Genomic DNA, 23,188 nt, shown 5'->3' on the forward strand with positions numbered 1-23,188 from the left:
AAAAACTCAAACAAATAAAAGAAACAATGCAAGTAGGAAAATGAGCAAAAGACATGAAGAAACAATTCACCAAGGCAGATATACTGATGGCATATAAGCACATGAGAAGATATTCAACATCATTATTCATTAGAGGAATTAAAATTAAAGTCACTAGACTCCTATCAGAATAGTGACATCAAATACGCATGAGGTTGCTGGTAAGAATATAAAATAGTAAAATGTAAAATGGCATAGTCACTCTGGAAAACAATTTGGCAATTTCTTGAAAAATTAAACAACAACTTCCATATGACACTGCAATTGCACTACTGGGCATTTGTCCCAGAGAAATAAAAATAAAATAAATGAAATGAAAATAAGTAGATTTCAGGCAGAAAACTATACAGGAGTGTTTATAATAGCTTCATTTATAATAGCCCCAAACTGGAAACAGCCTAGATGTTCTTTAACAGGTGAATTGTTAAATACCTGCGGTACATTTATATCATAGAATACTACTCAGCAATATAAAGAACTATTGATACATGCAACAAACTGAATGAATCTCTAGAGGTTTATGCTGAGTGAAATAAGCTAATCACAGAAGGTTACATACTCCATAATTTCATTTTTGTAACATTCTTAAAATGACAAAATTATATATTACATAGAAATGAATATAGAAATTATGTAGAAATTGAGAACAGATTAGTGGTTCCTGGCAGTGAAGTAGGAAATAGAGATGGAGAACAGTGGATATGACTATGAAAAGACAACTTGACCGATTCTTTATCTGGAAATATGCATCTTGACTCTATCAGTATCAACATCCTGATACAGCGAATATTGTACATAATATAGTTCCCTAAAATGTTTACATTTGGGGACTGGGTAGAGTGCACACGAGGTCTGTCTCTGTTACTTCTTATAACTGCATGTGAATCTATAATTCTCTCATAATAAAAAGTCTGAATAAAAATTGGTGATGAAGCAAATTTTATTCAACTTTTAGTTTCCTTTTTTTCTCTTCACCTGCATTCTTAGATTATTTACCAGATGTAGATCTAATATTTATCCACTTTCTCTGTTTTTACTATTCTGCCTATTTTTTGAACATCTGAAGTTTAGTATGACAGATTTATTTATTCTTAGATTCTAAATTGGTCAGTTTCTATACAGTTTCTGTTAATAGGGGGTGGGGGAAGGCATAGATTATTTATACGAGATTTCCCTAGTCCTCACTTAACTATACAAAAGGCTATTTTTGTGTGTGTATGTGTAGCAAATGTGATTTTGAGATGCTGGGAGAAACCATGTGTCTTTAATAAAATATCCATTACACACATTTATATATCATAAAAATAACATGTATAGCTCTCAGTTTATAAAGTATTTTGAGCCTCAGATTTTGTGCTTTTCCTGGCGTTGACTTCCTTATATACATGGGAAGTCACTTAGAAGCTCTATGCCTAGTTTTCTTGTATAAAATCTTATACTGTACCTTCTGTTTAAGCCAGTACTTTCCATTATGAGGACTATTAACAATCTCTCATTGCCTTCATCTGTAACATGTTGGTATTATTTTAATTTACATTCGAAATGTGACATTTTCCTATTAGCTCTTTAGAAATCATTAAGAGGCTCTATTCCTTTTGGCAACATGAAACAGGTTAAGTTATTTGTGTGGAAAATTTTAAACTACCAAACTGTGAAGCACCTTAGCAATTTAGAAGATTGACAAGTGAAGTTAGGTCAGCAGAAAAGACTTAAAAATTGGCCAGTGTGAAATTGGGTATATGAATAATAACTTTAGAAAACTACCAACTTTTGGAATAGTTCTTTGGAGAAAATGTAGAAAAGCCTGATTTTGTTCATGGTAATAAAAGTAATGACTCTTCTTTCTCATCATATGCAGACATTCAGTTAAGAATTTTTGGTGTCCTATTTTTGGGTAAATAATTTTGTTTACTTCTTTGCTCACATGCCCTTAGGTAGTAACTGGTATGTTAGGGACCACTGAAGAAAATGATGGGATTTGGGGGTAGTGGGGAGTTGTAATTTTAGTGTAATGATTTTTTAAAATAGTAAAATAACTTGCATCTTATTTGTTTTACATTAAAAATTTTCTTATGTACAAATTGTATAAATCATATTCTTTGAATAATTAGCCCATTAAAGTGCACAGTTATATGCAGGTAATTCAGGTTAGGGTTTCCCTACAAAAGGGATATTTACCTTAAAAGTGAAATTCAATTTTTTGTCTAATGAATTAACCTTCATCATTGAGGAAGTCTGCCTTTGTTGTTGTTGTTCTACAACAGGTAGGTAAGTTGTAATTTTAAGCAGTTTGGTTTGCTAAGTATGATTAAGAACCATTCCCTTTGAGGTTTACCCTTTCGCTTCTAAGGTACAACTGTTTATCATCTTGGGTCAAAGGTTATAAAAAGTAGTCATCAATTAAAGCTTTATTGGTTGTAATTGGTAATGCTATGAAAGGAGCCAGCCAAACTGAATCTGATAATAAAAGACTCTTTGTTAAAATATTTAATAAATTAACACTCTGTCTTGGAGAGGGGAAGCTAATTACAAAGGCCAAGATTGTTAATCATGTTTACTTTCTTCAAAAGCACACTCAACTACTCCATAATCATCAAACATCAGATTTCTTTCTTTTCTTTTTTAAAGTCCTACAGACTCCATCGGCCCCCGGAGGGGATGCTCTTCTATGGCTCATGCGTGGGATATAGCAGCAGGAGGAAATGCCAAGACAAACATAGGTTTTAAGGGAACCTTAAAAATAAACAGGACTCTGTTACATCAGACTGCCTCTGCTCTTTTCAAATAAGGGTCAGAAGTTTATGTAGATTAATTGTGTAGGCTAATTGAGTGATATCAAGAATTAGGATATTTGGATGTAATGATATTTTTAATGATAAATTATCTATCAAAGTAAGTATCCTTTCTCCATATACAGTTTTTTTGTGAGGCGTTTTGACAGTGTTGTGGCTCTTGAAGTTTAGACATTTTTCTTCTTTTTCTTTTTAATTTTTGAGGGTACATATATACTAGGTATATATATTTATGGGGTGCATGAGGTGTTTTGATATAAGCGTACAATGTGTAATAAGCACATTATGAAGAATGGGGTATCCATCCTTTCAAGTATTTATTCATTGAGTTGCAAACAATCCAGTTACACTTTTTAAGTTATTTTAAAACATACAGTTAAGTTTTTTTTTTTTTTACTTTTATTTTAAGTTCAGGGGTATGCATGCAGGTTTATTACGTAAGTAAACTTGTGGTTTAGACATTTTTCAAAGCCCTAATACATATAAGTGGAGGTGTGACACACACCTTCATGTCTCTTGAATGACCTTGTCATGGGAACTCTGGGAATTGGCTTTTACATCTGGGAATTCACTGTTTCTAGATTTAAGCAATAGGGGCATCTTGGGTTTGTTCTTTTCACATATTTCTGTAGTCTGATCTTTAGGGCAGTTCTAATGAAAGAAAATTCTGCTTTGAACCTGCTGTGCAAATTAGCCATATGGTGAAGTGTAATATCCCGCTGAACATCATTACGGGGCTCTAGGAAAACTAGTCCCCTTTTCACATGGAAGCAAATTAAAATGGGCCTTTCAGTTTCTTTTTTTTTTTAAGCTCTGACTAAACCTGTCTTCACTTGGATGCTGTGACAATTAAAAGGGAACTGCAGCTGCAGTCAGGGTGGTGAAATTACAGGCTTTCCCCAAGACCTAGTGGAAATATTGCTTCCTGTAGGCAAAGTGCAAGAACAATGCTGTGTGCTTCCCTTCTTCCTTTCCCTTCCCTTGTTCTTTGTGTAGTTGTCTTTAGTTGCTTCTCAAGCCAAGGGTTAATTTTCTGTTATTTTGACAGATGTGAAGAACTCAGCCCACTCTCCAATAGACTCCATGCCAATATCTACCAGGAAAGACCCAGTAGATAAGAGCTGTTTAGCCAAATAATGGCACAGTAAATATTTAATGAAGAGAATATAAGGTCTGCCTCTTTTTTCCTGCTATGTAGACAGATTGCCCATATGAAGTAGTATTTCTCAGTATAAATTTTTTTCTCTGCAAAAATAAGGATGTAATATGCCACTAATGTTTAGAGGCATGGAGCCCAATAATGGTTTGAAATGTTCTGGATTTCTGTGTATATGGTGAACATTGTCACATTTCATGAAGAAAAGGAAATCCTTGGAAAGATGTTTCATCTGGCTGTCTGTTTCCCTCCCAAGAATGGAATCATGTGATTCTGACTTATTTGATTACTGGTGTACATCAAATAAGTCAGAATTTGTAACCTACAGCAGCTAAAATTCAGCTTTGAGTTATATTAGTAGTAAATTTTACTACTTTTATATGCAACACCAAAAAGCCTCATTCATTTGCCCACATTGAGTGGCAGTATTTTTTGTGTTCCTATGTTTTTATCCAGACAAGTGCCTGGACACATGGAGAAGAATTTGAGGTTGTCGCTCGTATTTTTATTTTTATTTTTAAACATTTATTCAGAGCCCTTGTTAGTTCCAGCATTTGTATGGTGACAGTTAGTAGCATGGGTTTGAAGAAAAGGAGTTGAAACACTGTTGTAGAGTAAAAGTGGATCGTGCTGAACTATGATGACGGAGAAAAGACTTTTGTTGCAAAGTTCAATGAAAAAAGTATATAGACTATGGCCCTATTTATATGTGTGTATATGTACATATATGTGAAATATCGATCTATTTAGAATAGGGCAAAGTCTGTAAGGATATTAGATCTTGGTGAATGGGCCAAATGCAAACTGCAAACAAAGCCTGAAATAAGGTATAATCTAGAAAGAGGTAGTTATGCTCAAAATAGAGTGTTGGGAAAATAAAACAATATAAAACAAAATGAGATCTGAGAAAAATATATTGAATAGGGAATATGTCAAAAAGTAACAAGTAGTTGTCTCTGCATTATGAGATTATGAATGGCTTCATTTTTTCTTTTTGCCCAATTTGCATTGTTTAGTTTTTCTATGTCACATATTTTACTTTTGTAATTAATAACTTAAAAAGAGAAACAATGTAGAAAATACAGCTATAAACAAAAGGTTAAAAAAAGAAACTATTTCTAACATTGCCTGAGAAGTGTGTTATTTTCTGATAAAATCCAGTGCAAGGACTAATTATTAGACTTTGAGAATAGCAGTGGCTTTTATAGCATTTGACCATTTGCACCCTTCCCCAGGAAGTACATAGGGTGTGATATAGTATTGAATATTTAAATTAAATATGAATTTAGTAAATCACATATCCAGTTAATTGAAGAAGAGCTTAACAGAGCTTGGAGAATATTTTTTCTCTTGTTTGGGCATTAAGTAAATACAGAATATGTGTTGTGGTTATTTAGCTCTTCTTATATAGTTTCTTTATAACTAGATGATAAAAAAAAAAGTGGAGATTTCATTATAATAATACAGTCTTAAGTCTTTAGGTTAAATTTCAGATGGTATATATGTATTCAATATAAAAAATGTCAAACATGCTGGGCATGGTGGCTCACACCTGTAATCCCAGCAATTTGGGAGGCTGAGGTGGGTGGATCACAAGGTCACAAGATCGAGACTATCTTGACTAATACGGTGAAACCTCATCTCTACCAAAAATACAAAAAAATTAGCCGGGCATGGTGGCACGCACCTGTAGTCCCAGCTACTTGGGAGGTTGAGGCAGGAGAATCACTTGAACCCCTTGAGGTGGAAGTTGCAGTGAGCCGAGACTGCACCACTGCACTCCAGCCTGGGCGACAGAGCTAGACTCCGTCTAAAAAAAAAAGAATATAAACAAAGCCTTGCTTGGCTTCTGTGTCTTTCTATGTCTGTATTTCTTAACTCTTACCAAAATACTTTAGATGCATAAAAATCTGAAAAGTTACACCATTGATAAGTAAGACTGATAATTAACATTTTGTCTGAATTTGAGTAAAATTTTCTCTATTGGGCCAATTGAATGGATTGAGAAATTTAGCTGTTAAGTGATGTATTTTGATGTTATAAGCAGAGCAAATAATAACTCAGAAGACATTTTATGCTTTTCCCATTTTATGCCTGCTAGCCTAAAAACAGGATCCTGAATTTATGAATACATTAGCCAGTATTTTAGTCCATTTGTGCTGCTATAATAAAATACCAAAGATTGGGTAATTTATAAGCAATAGAAACTTATTTGTTATGCTTCTGGAGGCTGAGAAGTCCAAGATCAAGCCAATAATAGGTTCTTTTGTCTGGTGAAGGCTGCTCTTTGCTTCCAGATGATACTTTATTGCTGTATCCTCCAGAGGAAAAGAATGCAGGGGAGGAACTCTGTGTTTCCACATGGCAGAAGAGATGGGAGGGGGCAAACCCACTCCCTCAAAGTCTTTTATAGGGGCCCTAATTCCATTCATTAGGGCCCTCCCCTCATCACTGAATCATCTCTTAAAAGCTGCATCTCTTATTACTATGTTGGTGGTTAAGTTTCAATATACTAATTTTGGGGGACACATTTAGACCATAGCAATTGGCAACCCTTGTGGTGCATGGATTTTTCATTTTAAGGCTACCAGAGTGTGGGGCAAGGGGAATAGGGGAATTAGGTATGGTACTGCTGGTAGCTGTACAGTTCGTCCTGTGCTGGAAAATATTCAGAATAATGGTGCACGTAGAGGAAGATTCTGTATCACTCTGTTTTTAATTCAGTTTAAGAAGTTCAGATTATTAAACACTGGGAACTGTATGGTAGGAGAATATTTGCTCACATTTATAGGCCAGTTGCTTGCTAGATGCTGGAATCAGTATGTAGGTTGCCTTTGGCATGTCTTTGGACCTGGGCACATCAACCTATGAGTTGTCGCTTCCATAATGATGTTAGATCTATAGCCAGATAAATGATGAATGGACCAAATGCAAACCACAAACCAAGCCTGAAAGTACTGGTCCAGAAAAAGCTCCTCTCATTCAAAATAGAGTAACTGGGAAAACAAAACACAACAAAACAAAATGATGTCTGAGAAAATGTATTGAATAGAAAGGGTCAAAGAACATCATCCTAAAATTCCAGAGGAAACGTGACACTAAAAATGATTTTCTGTAGGAATCAAAAGAAAATTCTTAAAAATAATTACCTCTATGAAACAGAAACAAAAAACTTTAAAAGGATAAATGGAGATCAAAAAATTATATGACAAGAGTAAAAATACTTACAAATAAATGATTATTACAGTAGGAGATTAAGGGCAAATATCAAAGTGGAGGCTTATAAGAAATTATAGTTTAATAATTTATTCACACATTTAATTATTTATTCAAAATTGCATACCAGTTACATGTCTGGCATTGTTGTAGGAGCTGGGAACACAACAATAAACAAGATGAACTGAGACTTTTTCTCATGGAGCTTGCATCCTAACAAAAGAAGACAGACAGTAAACAATATCACATGGAGACATGTGCTAACCAAAGAATTAAAAGGGTTATGTGTTAGGCAAAATTTCCATTTTAAGTTGAGCAGTAGAAAAGTCTTTTCTAAGTAGCTGACGTTCAAAGTTTAAGTTATAAGAAAGAGCCACACATTTCCTGATGGCTCATGTCCTTTGGAGTTTTGCGCTAGATTCTTTTGTATTTTAATTCTACATGCATTTCTTAGAGCCCTTTCTCTAAAGGCCTTGGTTACTATCTCTCTGCTATGATTATGATTCTCTTGATCTATAGACCCAAAAATGCCAGTTCCCGAGCACTTCTTGGAAGTCAATTAAATATGGCCAGTACATTAGTCATCATTATCAATCTTCCCAAATGTGGTCAATTCTCATTTTTCATGGTAGTATGTTCTATAAAGTCACTGGAAACACTGAGTGAGTGAATACTGAGCCATTGCTTTTAGGGGAAATACAGGATTAGTTTTCTGTGAGCTTCTGGTCACATTTTCATCAACCAATGAATGCATAACCTTTATTTATACGTGTTTCTGTTTAAGGATATGTTATTTAATATATCAATTCATTAACATTGAACTCATAGCCAACAGCACTATACTCATGCCTGAGAGAAGTTTATCTACCATGTGGGTTTTCTCTGTAAGGCCCGTCACAGTTTTCTTGAACTTAGAAATGCTAGACAACATGTCAGCACTATGGTTGGAGACCATCTTAAACAGCAAAATCAGCAACCAAACGTGCAAAAATGCAAAACAATGTGTCACTGGGTAGATTATGAAAATGATACCCATTTACAGCATGAAAACTAGAATAAGAAAGCAGAGCATTGCCTTGTTTAAACCTTAGCTAGAAACATATGCATTAGGCAACTCAAATTTTTCACCCCTCTGCATGTGTCTGTTGAATGACCATGAAAGAACTATGAGTATTCCTTTTTGGTTTACAAATGAATTTTAGCACACAGACAAATACACAAATACAGAATCTGTGAATAATAATCTACTGTTTATTCCATCTAGTATGTTCCCTGTCTCACAAATGAAACCACCATCAAACCAGTTACCCAGGTTAAAAACTTTGTATCAGCTTTCTTTCCTTCTTATTCTTTATCATCCATGTCCAATTAATTTCTAGCGTAAACCTCCCAAATACATCTCAGATTCTAACTGATCTTTTGAATTTTAATTTTTCCCTTTCTTTGTTCTACTCTCTGAGGTACAACTTCCAAAATATCTAAAACACTTATGGTCACTATAGTACAAATACCTTAACATAATTTATGAAGCCTTCCTGCCTCATCTCTTGTCAGCCCTATACCTTATACCTCAAGTTCAGCCATCAAGAACTTCTTTCAGATTCTTCAGATAGGTGATGCCTTGTTTCCATTCAGCCTGTTTGTCTCCACCAGGAACATTTTTTCCCCCTTTCTCTCTTTCTGGCTTATTCTTCTGACTCATTCTTCAATCAGAAGCATAAATGTCTCTGACACTTCCCCCCCAACACACACACACACACACACACACACACACACACACACACCCTACTTTAATCCATAGGATTCTGTAGTTCATTTTAATATAATTGCTTGTTTAATTGTCAGTCTTCCATAGTAGGCTATAAATTCAGTGAGTACAGTGTGCCTGTCACATGGTAAGCACTTAGTATATATTAAGTGACTTGGTTTTGGTGAGATTGTGTGTATTAACACAAAGCTTTTGGAGCAGTGTAATACTTATGACATAAAGTAGGAAAAAATCCAACTTTTACTTGCCTGCTTATTGTTTTATATTTATTTATTTATTTATTATTATTATTTTTTGAGACGGAGTTTCCCTCGTTACCCAGGCTGGAGTGCAATGGCGCGATCTCGGCTCACCGCAACCTCCGCCCCCCGGGTTCAGGCAATTCTCCTGCCTCAACCTCCTGAGTAGCTGGAATTACAGGCACGCGCCACCATGCCCAGCTAATTTTTTGTATTTTTAGTAGAGACGGGGTTTCACCATGTTGACCAGGATGGTCTGGATCTCTTGACCTCGTGATCCACCCCCATCGGCCTCCCAAAGTGCTGGGATTACAGGCGTGAGCCACCGCGCCCGGCTTGTTTTATTATTTATTTGCTTATGTCTTCAGCAGTTTTTTTTTTTTTAAATGTTAATGATTGAAAGAGCTTGGAGCTTAAGTGAAACTTCTATGCTTCATCTAGTGACTTCTCTGAATAGACAGGCACTTCATCAGTTACTACTTGACTGGTCAAACATCTATGTGTCAAATTCCACCTTTAAGTAGTAAGTTAACAAAATTGACAGAGGGAACAGAATAAGCAAAGGTGAATTTAGCAGCTGCTAAGGAAACTCCAGCTCATTTTTGTTAATGGGAAGCCAGACCTATTAGATAAATTGCTCTGTTCTTTTGTTTTTATTCTATTAAAGGAATACTTGAAAGGCAAAACTATATCCAGTTTAGATTTAAAGAGAAGTTCCTGATTTGGTTTTTATATGGAATTTCATCTTATATAGTTTCTATCATTTATAACAAAAAATTAAATTAGTATATGGTGTAATAGAGAGAATGCTTTCCCTAAATTCTCAAGTAAGTTTATCTTGGCTCCAAAGCATGTTGAATATGTAATGTTACACTACAATAATAAAGGTTCTTTAGGGCTGTTAACCTTAAAATGAAAAGCCCTTTAGTGAATACAGAATGTAATTAACATTTAATAATGCTACTATGCTGTGAAATGGTGACAAGTTGAGAATAACTTTAACAAACCAGCTAGCAGTTTCCTCTTATTTCTTAAATGGAATCATTGGCTTCCTCATTAATGTATGGATGAAAAAAGCCTTGAAATAGCTGTCTTAATGTTTGATTTCATTTTAGAGGCAGAAAAACTTGAATATAGTTGTAATCACTTTAGAACTTTAAAACTGTTGTTTTTAAGCTACACTAGGATTCAACAAACCATGACCCATGGACCAAATCCAGCCTGCTGCCTGTTTCTGTAGGGCCTATGAACTAAAAGTGCTTTTTAAAATTTTAAGATGAAAAGAAAAGGACTATTTCAAGACAGGTGAAAACTGTGAAAAATTATAATTTGTTTCCATAAACAAGGTTTTATTGGAACACAGCCATACTTGTTGATGGCTGCTTTTGCACTACAGCAGCAGAATTGAGTAGCTGTCCACCAAGCCCTCATGTATTTACTATCCTATCCTTTACAGAAAATATTTGCCAACCCCTGAGCTACACTAATGTCTTTACATGACTTAGTACCTTAAGTCAACTTTCCTAATTTTCTAGGACCAGTTGGGGAATCTAACAAATCATCTTGAATAAAGTTCTTTATTTTTCAGGAAGGCAGAGGAAAACTCAACTAGGTATTGCATGGCATTTATACTTTTTTTTAGGTGGATGGGGCTTTTAATTTAATCATTGATTTTATCTTATTTATTTTTAAAATAAGCACTTGCATGAGATAGTGTTCTAAGAGCTTTATAACTCCTCTAAATCCTCATTACAACCATATGATGCTGGCATCTCTACAGATGAGAAAACCATGTCACACCTATTCGTGAAAGTTAAATAGTGGAACTTAAATTAGTAGAAGGAAGTTATACAGCTATGTATAGCAGTTGTATAGCTAGTAAGGGACAAAATCACGATTCAAATGTAATAACCTCTGGTTCCAAAATCAATGCTCTTTACCACTGTGGCTATACTGTCTTTCCATTTTTACTCTTGTTTTTTTAGAAAAGCTTTGGATTAAGAGTAGAATTCAGTAATAAGTGAGGCATGATAATCTAAATACGTTGAGTTTGTATTAGTTTCCTAGAGCTGCTGTAACAAAGCACCATAAATTGAGTGACTTAAAACAACAGAAATGTATTCTGTCCCAGTTTTGGAGGCTGTAATTCCAAAAATCAAGGCATCAGACGGGCCATGTTCTCCCTGAGACTAGGTAGAATCTTTTGCTGTGTTTCTCTAGCTCCTGCTGGTGATCAACAATCTCTGATGTTCCCTGGCTTGCAGCTGCATCACTCTACTCTCTGCCTCTGTCATCACATGGTGTTCTCCCTGTGTGTCTCTGTCTTTTCATTTTGGCTTTTCAGCACACCAGACATACTGTATTAAGGTCCCTTCCACTAAGAGGATCACATCTTAATTTAACTAATTATATCTACAGTGGCCCTATTTCCAAATATGACTGTATTCTGAAGTTCCACAAAGGATATGAATTCTGGGAGACCACTTTTCAACCCAGTACACAACTCATGAGTCAGTTGTTATTCTGTAGAGGACTTCTCATTTTAAGCCCAGATACCATAAATGAAAAGTAGGAACTGTGTACCAAGAATCTTCATGCTTTTGTTTTTTTTTCGGGTTTAATCCTCTGCTAGATTATACCCTAAAGTGAATACTAATATACTGTTCTCAGTTCCTGCTTCTTTCCTGCTTCCCATTGCCCCTTTGTTCATGATTTGTTTGAAAGCTGGTTTTTATCCTGGACATTTCCTTCTGGAATGTTTTGTGTTTTTTAAGGAACATTTTCTTACCTGTTATCATAACTTATGGAAAGGTTGATTTCTCTTCATTCTTGCGAGTTTTAGATAGTTGATTCAGATACCAGCTTTGGTGTACTGGTGGTGAAGTTCTTGTAGTTTCCTTGTAAGGATATTTTATACCCACACGTACAGATTTGTAAGTAAGGTTCAATAAATGGCAACAGTTATTTTTCTTTTCTATCGTTATCATCATTGTTAAAATAGCAGATTTTGAGAAATGTGGTACTACCAAATTCCAGACCTGGGACCTTCTCTTTTCCCTTGAAATATAAAAGTAATTGGTTCAATTGTGTCAAAACCATTTCCATTTTCTTTATTTTACAGGGTGCCCGGGAAACATTTGAGAATTACTACCGAAAACAGAGGCGAAAACAGGCTCGTTTGGTACTTCAACCTCCGTCTAACATGGTAGGATTACTATCTTCACTTTTCTCACATTTTTACTTTTCCTTGTTGGTATCTTTTGATGCTTGTGTGTGTGTGTGTGTGTGTGTGTATACTGTCATTCTCAGATCACATTTGGTGGATGTGACTTGCAGTAAGAAAACATTATCGACTGATTGCTGTGTATCACTCAGTGTTCTAAGTACTGGATATGTGCTGTCCCATTTCTGCTTCATTGGTAGATAATATTATTATTTTTACCTTATCAGATATTATCTAGGGAACTGAGCTTTAGGAGATTAAGTGACTGATTTTAAATTTTTTTTAAAGTAACAGAACAGAAACAATAACTTTCTTCATTGCTTTGTTGCAGCATGAAACGTTAGATGGCTACAGGAAGTATTTTAATCAAATTGTAGGGTAGGTATATTTATTTATTTATTTATTTAAATTTATACACTTTCAATACATAGATTTGTGAGAGTTGGAAAAATAAATCAGGTTTTCCTTGGGAAATTATTTTTCTTTTTTTAAAATTCATTTTCTTTTTTAAAATTCTTAAGACAAGGTTTGTTTTTGATTTTCTAATGATTTAAAAGGAACATCCTGCAGTTTCAACATTATATTGTTGGAGGGCACTTTGTGGATAAAGTGAGAAAAACATTATATTGTAATCTTATTATATTTTATGTTTTGTTTCTTTGTTTTTGGTAGATGGAACCAAATAATCATCAAAAGTTGGCAAACTTTTTCTAAAAGGGCCAAATAGTAAAATATTTTAGGCTTGGTAGGCTGTATGGTCTCTGTCACAACTGTTTAGCTCTGTTGTTGTAGTGCAAAAGTAGCTATAGACAATACATAAATGATGAGCATGGCTATGTTCCAATAAAACAATCTTTATAAAAACAGACAGTGGGCTAGGTTTATCCCATGAGCTAATATAGTTTGCCACCCTCATCTAGAGTGTATATAGTAGTATGGAATTGCATTTCCCAAATAAAAATCCCAATATAGGCAGCTTGTTGAAATTGCAAAATAATGACTTTGCGGTAAACAGAAAAGGAAATAACTTGGATTCGTCATCAGGTTTGTTTTTTTCAGATTTAAATTGTTTCAATATAATTAGTAGTTATTAAAATATATCATAAAATTCCCTAATAAAGAAGTTTTTTTCATTAATATGAACATTTAGGCAAGACAATGAAAGGTACATTTTAAATGCATAATAACAAGAAGCCACAACAAGACTGTTGAAAAATAACTTTGCATTTTTGAAACCTTTATATGATGCCTTTTCAACACTTTGATGAGAGAGTTTGCATGAGGGAATTATTTTGATATTTTGTGCATTGGATTCTTAAAAAATATATATAAATAATACATAACATATATGATGTATATAACATATATTAGCTTTTATGATCTCTTTAAAATTTGCTTTTTAAAATATATCGATGGCTGGGTGTTTTCTTATATAACAAAATTCGCCTCTATTACCTCTACACATTTTCCTCCCTTTTAAACTACTGGATAACATTTAATAGAAATGTAATACAAATGTAACTCTTAATATCTCTAGGAGTAGTTAAGGAGATATCATAATCACAGACATAATTTTTAGTCCAAGTAGTCTGATTTCATTTATGATATTCAGATAACTGAATAACTTTCTTCATTTAGTTAGTAGTTGGTAGTCATTTCAAGAAAACAGTGACTACTAACTTTGTATTTGGTGGTATCTCTTAATGCTTGTAAAACCCCAGACATAGTAATATAACTGTAAATTCTGACAGCTGTGCTTTCTTTTTTCCTCAATCTTAGCTTTTTTGTGGTTGAAGATCACATTTTACATACAACCCAGGGCTTAGTTAATAGAGCCTACATTGATGAACTGTGGGAAATGGCACTTTCAAAAACCATCGCAGCACTCCGTACCCACTCGGTATGTAAGAAGCCCAAGGGAAGTTGTCATTTAGAGCTGATTATCTATATACTATTCAGTGTTTTACTGCTTTAAAATCCACATATGTGTGTCTTTGCAGTCACTCACTTGGAACTATATATGCCCTTCAAAGACATGGAAATAGCTCCTTCAAATTGTCACATTTTCTACCACTGAGCTACTTTTATAGATGCCCTTTGCAATAAGAAAACAGCAGCTAATGTCTGTTGATTATTCTATGAGTCAGACATTATTTTGTGTACTTTATACATACTCTTTTATTTCATCCTCACTACAACCCTAAAAAGGTAGGTATTATGATGATGGTGATGATGATGATGATGATGATGTTTACCTTATAGTCTGGGAAATTGAACCTCAGAGAGGCTAGGTAACCAGCATAATGCCATGCAATAAGAAGTAGAAGTTAGATTGAAACCCAGATGGTCTGACTCTAGAGCCCATGTTCTTAGCCACTATACTATTTTGCCTTCTATAGTTCCTATTAATATTATAAACACTGATTTGGTTCACACTTCTACTGTTAACTTTTTGAAAAAAAAATGTTCATAACATATTAAGGTGCCTAATTTTCTGTTCCTGTGACCTATTGATATATTTAAATGTGGCAGGTAGAGAATGCTGGCCCTGAATTAATCATTCATTCATTCATTCCTTTAGTATTTCTTAAAGATGGATTATGCTTCAGCAGTGGGAATATGACAGTGAACAAGATAGATAGTCTTTGCTCTCAGAGAGTTATATTTTGATTAGAAGAGCTATCCAATAAACATGTAAACAAGAATATCAGTGATCATGCAATGCAGACAAGGAAGATACAATGACACAGTAGGAAACAGGGTGTTTGCTTTTGAAGTGGCATTCAGAGATTAAAATATCAATGAGTCACCATTTATGCAAAGAAGTCCAATTAAATGTTCATTTTAGGCCTAAAGAACAGTAGTGCGAGAACTCTTATCTCGAAGTGTTTGAGGAGTAATAGTGAGGAGTCAATGGCAGAAGGTAATTTAGCATTAAAACAATTTCTTATTTTAAATGACTGTACTGTCCATCTAGTTGTGCTAGCTAGAAACTTAAAAATCGTCTGGGCCCCTTGAACTCCCTTTTCTAATTCATCAGCAGGTGTTCCAGATAGAGTAAATACTGTGTGTAAAATCTATTTTAAGGGCACATGGCCCTCTCAGAGACCTGAAAGAAGTCCAGAGTGGATAGAACATAGGGTGAAGTAAGAAAGGAGAAGTAGATAGAAGCCATGTTATTTAGGATCTACTTACCTTTTAATCAGTGGGCTGAATGGAGTGTGTTATGTGTGGTTGTATTCAAGGTGAAGGGTGGGATAACTTGCAGTAAGATGATCAGATTTACATTTTGAAAGATTATCCTGGCTTAAGTGTGGACAGTGAATGAGGGGTAAGAATAAATTTGAAAACAATTACTAGGCTAGTCTAGTATTTCAGGCAAGTGATAATGATAGTTTGGGTCAAGGATTGATAGTAGATATGGAGAGATATGGATGAATTCAAGAGATTTTTAGAAAGTAGATTAATTGTATTTTCTGACGAATTAAATATAAGGTAAAAAGAAAAGAACTATCAAGGAAATGCCTAGGTGAATGGTTTCCTTTCTTGGATGATAGTGTTAGTAGTTTTGTTCATCATCGCTTGCATAGTTATTAGTAGCTTTCTGATATATACATTTAAAGGCCCTTTTTGAATATATAATGTATAATAATATATAAATTATATGTAAATAAACAATATGCAATATATAATAGGTTCTAAATAAAAACATGTTGTTTTTCATTTAATGGTTAATCAATTTGATTTAATTTTAATATACATAATATTGCATTCTAGTAGTTTGATAGTAGTTAGTAGTTTTTGATACAAACCTGTAAGGGTGGGTACAAAATATCCTTACAAGGAAACTACCGGAACTTAACCACTAGCACACTAAAGCTGGTGTCTGGTAGTAGTTTTGATAGGAGTTAGTAGTTTTTGATAGTGTTAGTAGTTTTGATAGTTTGGAGTGGGTAGATGATGAGTTAGTATTTGAAATGATTACTTTGTGATGCCTTTGTGCCATCCAAGCAGCAAAATCTAGATTGGTTAATATGTATGTGGGTTTGAACCAAAAAGGATATGTCATTATTGAATGTGTTGTAAATATTTCTTTTTTATTTTTACTTATGTTTTGTGTTATAGCATACAGACTCTTAAATATTGATATATCTAATACTTATCTTAATTTTAATTTTCTCTCATTGTAAATATGTAACCAAGGACTTGATCTGACATTTTTATCATTTTATTCTTTTCTTATAATAAAATCTGGCAAACTTGAAACATTTTTTACATGTTTTTTCATGTTGTGAGATTTTGAAAAAGTTGCTTATTTTATAATTAGATTTACACGTTTATATATTTACAACCACCAGTTATTTACTTTCATTTATACTGTGATTGATCTCATTTTTAAATTTTTTTTTGCAGTACTGTACCCATTGTCTTAGGATCATTTGTTGAGTGCCTTACTTTTCCCCATTGAGTTGTATGTTCTAAAATATAAACATTATAAAAATACGTTTCTATATTATAATAGAAATTTTGATTAAGAACAATTTAGTCATCATCCTTTGCATGGTTATTATTAGTTCTCTGATATATAAATTTAAACACCCCTTTTGAATATATAAGTAAACAATATACAATATATAATAGGTTTTAAATAGGAACATGCTGTGTTTTTCGTTTAATGTCTAATGAATTTGATTTAATTTTAATATACATAATATTGTATTCTTGGATTATATTATTATTTTTAACTGATTCATTTGATATTTTGGGCTTTTAAAGAAAATTTTTGTTTTGTTTTTATCTAGTTATTGAAAACATTGCAGTTAATACTCTTATAAACATATCCTTGCACAAGTGTTTATACTTACAGCAAATTCTTAAGAAGTGAAAATAGCGAGTTAAAGTATTTGGACGTTTCTTAGATTCTAAATATTGCTCATTTGCTCTCCCAAACTATTGAACTATTTAACACTCTGAGCAGCATCTATTAGAATGCCTATTTCTCTATTCTTTTTACTCCACAGAAAGTATGTTTAAAAACAGAGTATCATTTCTAATGTCAGAAATTGTAACTTATTTTATTATGCTTTAAAAAAAATACTGATATTAGGCTGGGTGGGGTGGCTCACACCTGTAATTCCAGCACTTTGGAAGGTCAAGGAGGGTGGATCACCTGAGGTCAGGAGTTCAAGACCAGCCTGGCCAACATGGTAAAACCTCGTCTCTACTAAAAATTCAAAAATTAGACGGGCATGGGCATGGTGGCTCACACCTATAATTCCAGCACTTTGGGAGTCTGAGGCAGGTGGATCACAAGGTCAAGAGATCGAGACCATCCTGGCCAACATGGTGAAACCCTGTCTCTACTAAAAACACAAAAATTAGCTGAGTGTGGTTGTACATGCCTGTAGTCCCAGCTACTCAGGAGGCTGAGGCAGGAGAATCACCAGAACCCACGAGGCAGAGGTTGCAGTAAGCTGAGATCATGCCAGTGCACTCCAGCCTGGGTGACAGAGCGAGACTCCATCTCAAAAACAAGAAAAGAAAATTTTTTAAAAATTAGCTGGGCATGATAGCGTGGGCATATAGTCACAGCTAGTTGGTAGGCTGAGGGAGAAGAATCACTGGAACCTGGGAGGCGGAGGGTGCAGTGAGCTGAGATAGTGCCACTGCACTCCAGCCTGGGTAACAGAGTAAGACTCCATCTTAAAAACAAACCAAAACAAAAAAACTGATATTGAAAAATCTCTTCACATCTTATTTGTGTATCTTCATAGAATTTCTTGTTTATATACATTGGCTTTATCTTTATTTTCACGTTTTTAAACATCTTACCATTATTGAAACATGGGCATTAGCCTTTACTCTTAATATTAACCTCATCTGATAATATATTCTAAATATTTTTTCTTAATGTCTCTTACCTTTTCTTTTCTGCAGCTTCAAAAAGTTTTAACATTTTTGAGTAATTTCATTGATAATTTACGTGTTCTTTATTCCGAAGCATATGTGTTTGTTTATCTTTATTTGATTTTAGTATTTCTGTAGTTTCTTTTTCTACAACCATAAAAAGGTTATTTTAGCATAGGGTGTGAGATTGGACTCTCTTTAATTATTTTGAAGATGACTCATCACTTCCAATAACATCATTGTGATAATCTACTGTCTTAGTGGGCCCAGACTACCATAAGAAAATACTGTAGACTGGGTCACTTAAATGACAGAAATTTATTTTCTTACTAGAGAATGGAAGTCAAAGATTAAGTTGTCAACACGGTTAGTTACTGAGGGTTCTCTTCCTGGTTTACAGAAGGCTAACCTTCTCACTCTGTCCTCACATGACCTTTCCTCAGTGCATGCCTGCGGAAGAGGGATTGCTCTCTCATCTTTTTATAAGGAGAACAATCCCATTGGATTAAGGCCTCACAAGTATCACTTCATTTGATGTTAATTACCTCCCAAAGGCACCATCTCCAAATATAGCCTTGCTAGGAGATAGGGCATCAACTTGTGGTTTTGGGGGCGGAAAAAACATTCTGTCTATCTGTCCTTTCCCTACATTTTTGAAGGCTACCTTTTATACATTATGTTTACATTAAGGTTTGTTACTAGAACATATGATTTGAATTTGCTCTTCTTGAATCAATTACAACATTTTTGTAATTATTGTATCTGATATTGATTGTGTGGCTTAATTTTTATTTATTTATTCATTTATTTTTATTTTATTTTTGAGACAGAGTTTCACTCTCTCTCACCTAGGTTGGAGTGCAATGGTGTGATCTCGGCTCACAGCAACCTCCACCTCGCGGGTTTGAGCAATTCTCCTGCCTCAGTCTCTCAAATAGCTGGAATTACAGGTGCCTGCCACCACGCCCAGCCAACTTTTCGTATTTTTAGTGGAGATGGGGTTTCGCCATGTTGGCCAGTCTTATCTTCAACTCCTGACCTCAGGTGATCCGCCTGCCTTGGCCTCCCGAAGAGCTGGGATTATAGGGATCAGCCACTGTGCCCGGCTGGCTTAATTTTTTATAGGATATGTGTATCCTCTTAAATCATCTCTTAAAAATATGCTATTTATCCCCTTACTATTCTTCCAGTTAAGTTGAAAATCACTTCATTACAACCCTTCCACCTCTAGTACCCACACCTAAAAATTGAGATATAATTTGGTTGTGCAGCAAATCTATAAAGTAATCCACATATTTCAGGCTCTAGTATTTTTCACCAAAGAAGATATGTATTTTGGTTATTTATTTGCCTTTCATGTCTTTTGGTAAAATATGGAATAATACTTCCCGTCAAAGTACTATTTTTAGGCGTTTCATGTTTTTTTTTTTGGCAGGTAATATTTTGTGGAAGGTTCTTTTCCCCCCATCGTATTACTAACTAGTATTACCGTCATTCTGTGGGAGAAAAGCTTCTGATTGTGTTTATTTGTATCTCTCCATTTCACTGAATTCTCCAATTTATTTTGTTTCCTGAAAAAAGTTATCTTTCCTTTAGAAATCAGATTCATTCTATGCACTTTTTTTTTTTTCTAAAACAAAGTTTTTTTTGTGTTCCTGATGCATTTGGGAATGTAACAAATCTCTAAATCACTCAGTAGAAAAATGTACTCTCTCTTCTTCAGCATGCAATTTTATTTGATACTATTAAAAGCAGGACACTTTTCAGGTGTGCTGACTTTTTAAAAAGTGTAGATCTGTGGAGAAAATTAATCTTAAAGGAGTTTTTCTTTGTAGATCTGTTATATATTTTTAACTGAAGAATAAATGACAAAATATCTTCTTTTTTAAAATCATTAGTTCAGCATTGATCTGTAGAGGCAAAAAGTAGATTAGTGGTTGCTTAGGAATTAAAGAGGTGATAGCTAAAGGGTATGTATGGAGTTTCACCTTACTTTATTATTTTTTTTAATTTTATTTTTAGTTCTGGGCTACATGTGCGGGACGTATAGGTTTGTTACATAGGTTTCATTTTAAAATAAAGAAAATTTCCTAAGCTTGACTGTGATAATGGTTGCAGATATCTGTGAATATACAAACAACTAAAAACTGTTGAATTATATACTTTAATGGGTGAGTTGTATGGTATGAGAATTATATCTCGACAAAGTTATTGACAAACAACTCACCATTACACAGATTTACTCACTGAACCATTTTATACATTAAGAGACAGAGTGTTGGTACCACAAATGCTGACTGTATTTCATATCACTATTTATTGTATTAGTAGTATCCAACAAACAAAACAAAATAAGAACAATCCAAACATCAGATCAAATCTCAAAACCACTGTCTTTGTGACTACATTATTTATCAAATGTCTATATATTTTTGTAGCATTATATGTAGCTATTTAATATTACTCTTTACTTCTTCTGATTATTAGTATAAATTAAAATATTTTGAAAGATTCAATATTTCATGTATTAATATGTGCAACAATCTCAATACTGATTTTAAAACATAAGATCTTACATAATCTACCTCACTTAGTAAATTTAGTCATATTTAAAAAGATTTAATATGCCTAGCATAAAGGTGAGTTCATTTCAGGAATGGTTCAATATTAAAAGATCTACTAATCTGATTGTTAATGATAATATGATAATATTGAACAGGTATTTTTAAGATTTGACCATACTAACCATCCTAGTTCTTTAGTACAAAATATGAACAAACACCAAGAGTCATAAAGTATTTGAAGAAAACCAATTATATCACATGGAAGATAACAATAAGCAAATAGAATAGCTGTTCTTTAGCAAATACAATTATGGACTAGAAGAAAAATTTACCAAGTAATATTTATAATATTAGGAATATAAAAGACTAGGTTATTCATACCAATCCCTCAGCTGGAAACAATTGAAAATCCTGCATTTTATATACAACATATAAGATATTCATTTAAGTCTTAAAGTACTTAGTAAGGATAGTAAGGAATTACTCAGCTAAATCCAAGGGAAATGAGTAGATAGTTAGGTTAAACGCTCAAGCTGCCTTTTTCTTGAGGTCCCTTCTTAGTCCAGAGTTCATAACGCAAACTTGGATTTTCACAGCCTATTCGAGATGGAGAGTCTAATATGCTGACCTTCCCCCAATAAGCTGGAAAGGACTATTCCTTTCAGGTTAAGGGTGAACCAGAAATAGAAGAAAAAAACAGTCAAAATTCTTCCCTCAAATAAATCTCCTATCTAGGCAGTTTTATCTTCAGTTTTGCTCTTACATAAAGTCTCAGAAAATAGACATGAGGAAATGCCAATTAGTCTTAATTTTTCCCCTTTTTTTTCTTTTCTCAATCCTTATCATGCATACATAATCTTGATACTGAAACCAGATGAGGGTAGTATAAGAACTTGTAAATACTTAAATATAGATCAGGCTTATTTATACATATAGATAAGAAGTCTTAAAATATTAGAAAACAGAATCCAGCCATTTTCAACAAACATTAATATATTTGGTTGAGTTTCTAGTAGCAAATGCTAGCTTAGTTCAATATTACAAAGTCTGGTAATATAATGCACATAATTGCAGATTAAAAAACAAAAAATATATAGTCATTTCAGTAGATACAGAAAAGCAATTAATAAAACACACAATAAACTTATGGTAAATTTTTTTTCATAAATTAGAAACAGGAGAGAATTTCCTTAAACTAATAAAACCAATCCTTCAAAGCATATTCAAGATAGTCAAGACCCCTGTGGAGAAATTCTAAAACATCATTGAGAGATTAAAATGGGTTAGAGAAGACCTAAGTAAAATTGAGAGCTATACCATGTTCATTGATTGGAAGAGTTATTATTATAAAGATATCAGTTCTTTCAAAATTGACCTACAGATTTAATTTAGTATCAATCATAATTTCAGTAGTTTTATTTTAGGGAAGATGGATACCTTACAACCTAATTATAAAATTTCAAACTAGTACAAAAGCCAAGAGCAAGTGAGAGATTCCTTAAGACTGAAAATAATGTATTTGGGTTTCTTCTACCAGATATCAAGACAATTGAAAAATCATATTAAGATACTCTGATATTGTCATTGGATGGCTAATGGATCTCTAAACAGTCTCACACGTATATGGATCCTTGGGATATATTAGGTGGCATTGAAGGTCAGTGGGTAGAAGATAGGCTTGAATGAATAGCAGTGGGACAACTGACTGTCATGATGGAGGAAAGTGTACACCCAAGATTGAAATTTCAGATGGATAAAATATGAAAATATGAAAGCCAAAACCATAAATTTTTTAGAAGATATGAGAAATTATCTTTATGATTCAGGATATGGAAGGAGTTCTTAACTGAAAACTAAAAGCATTATCCATAAATGCAAAGATTCAGACACAAAACACCAAACTACGTTAAAATTGTAAGAAAAACCTCACAAAAATAGTAGGAAAATATGACACATATTTGTGAAAAATGGTATTTGTATATATCAGCAAAGAACTAATATAGAATATATGAAGAATTCCTACCAAATTATTATAATAAATATAGACATCTCACATAAGAAAAAATGAACAAAGTACAAATTTTACAAAAAAAGGAATCCACCTGGCTGGGAAAACATGTGAAAGGTGTTCAGCCTTCTTAGTATATTGGTAAAATGCAAATTTTTTAGAACCAAATGAGGTAACATTATGCAAGAATTAACAGTATGGATGTTGATAAAGATATGGAGCAATAGAAACTCTGATACACTACTAAGGGTATAAGTTTAAATTGATAAGACACTT

General features: G+C 33.7%; 1 protein-coding gene across 6 annotated transcripts in view; it reads left to right on the top strand.

The window, feature by feature from the left end:
• The window catches only part of EXOC6B (exocyst complex component 6B), a 663,192-nt gene that overhangs the window by 300,487 nt on the left and 339,517 nt on the right, over positions 1-23,188 (top strand). For all 6 annotated transcript variants that reach the window (XM_017521918.1, XM_017521917.2, XM_037736122.1 and 3 more), the window contains 3 exons: positions 12,332-12,415; positions 12,765-12,811; positions 14,213-14,333. In XM_017521918.1, coding sequence (XP_017377407.1) covers positions 12,332-12,415; positions 12,765-12,811; positions 14,213-14,333 — 252 coding nt within the window. The remainder of the gene's footprint in view (positions 1-12,331; positions 12,416-12,764; positions 12,812-14,212; positions 14,334-23,188) is intronic.

Source organism: Cebus imitator, unplaced genomic scaffold (assembly GCF_001604975.1).
Source record: "Cebus imitator isolate Cc_AM_T3 unplaced genomic scaffold, Cebus_imitator-1.0 Scaffold23, whole genome shotgun sequence".
Taxonomy (NCBI): Eukaryota; Metazoa; Chordata; class Mammalia; order Primates; family Cebidae; genus Cebus; species Cebus imitator.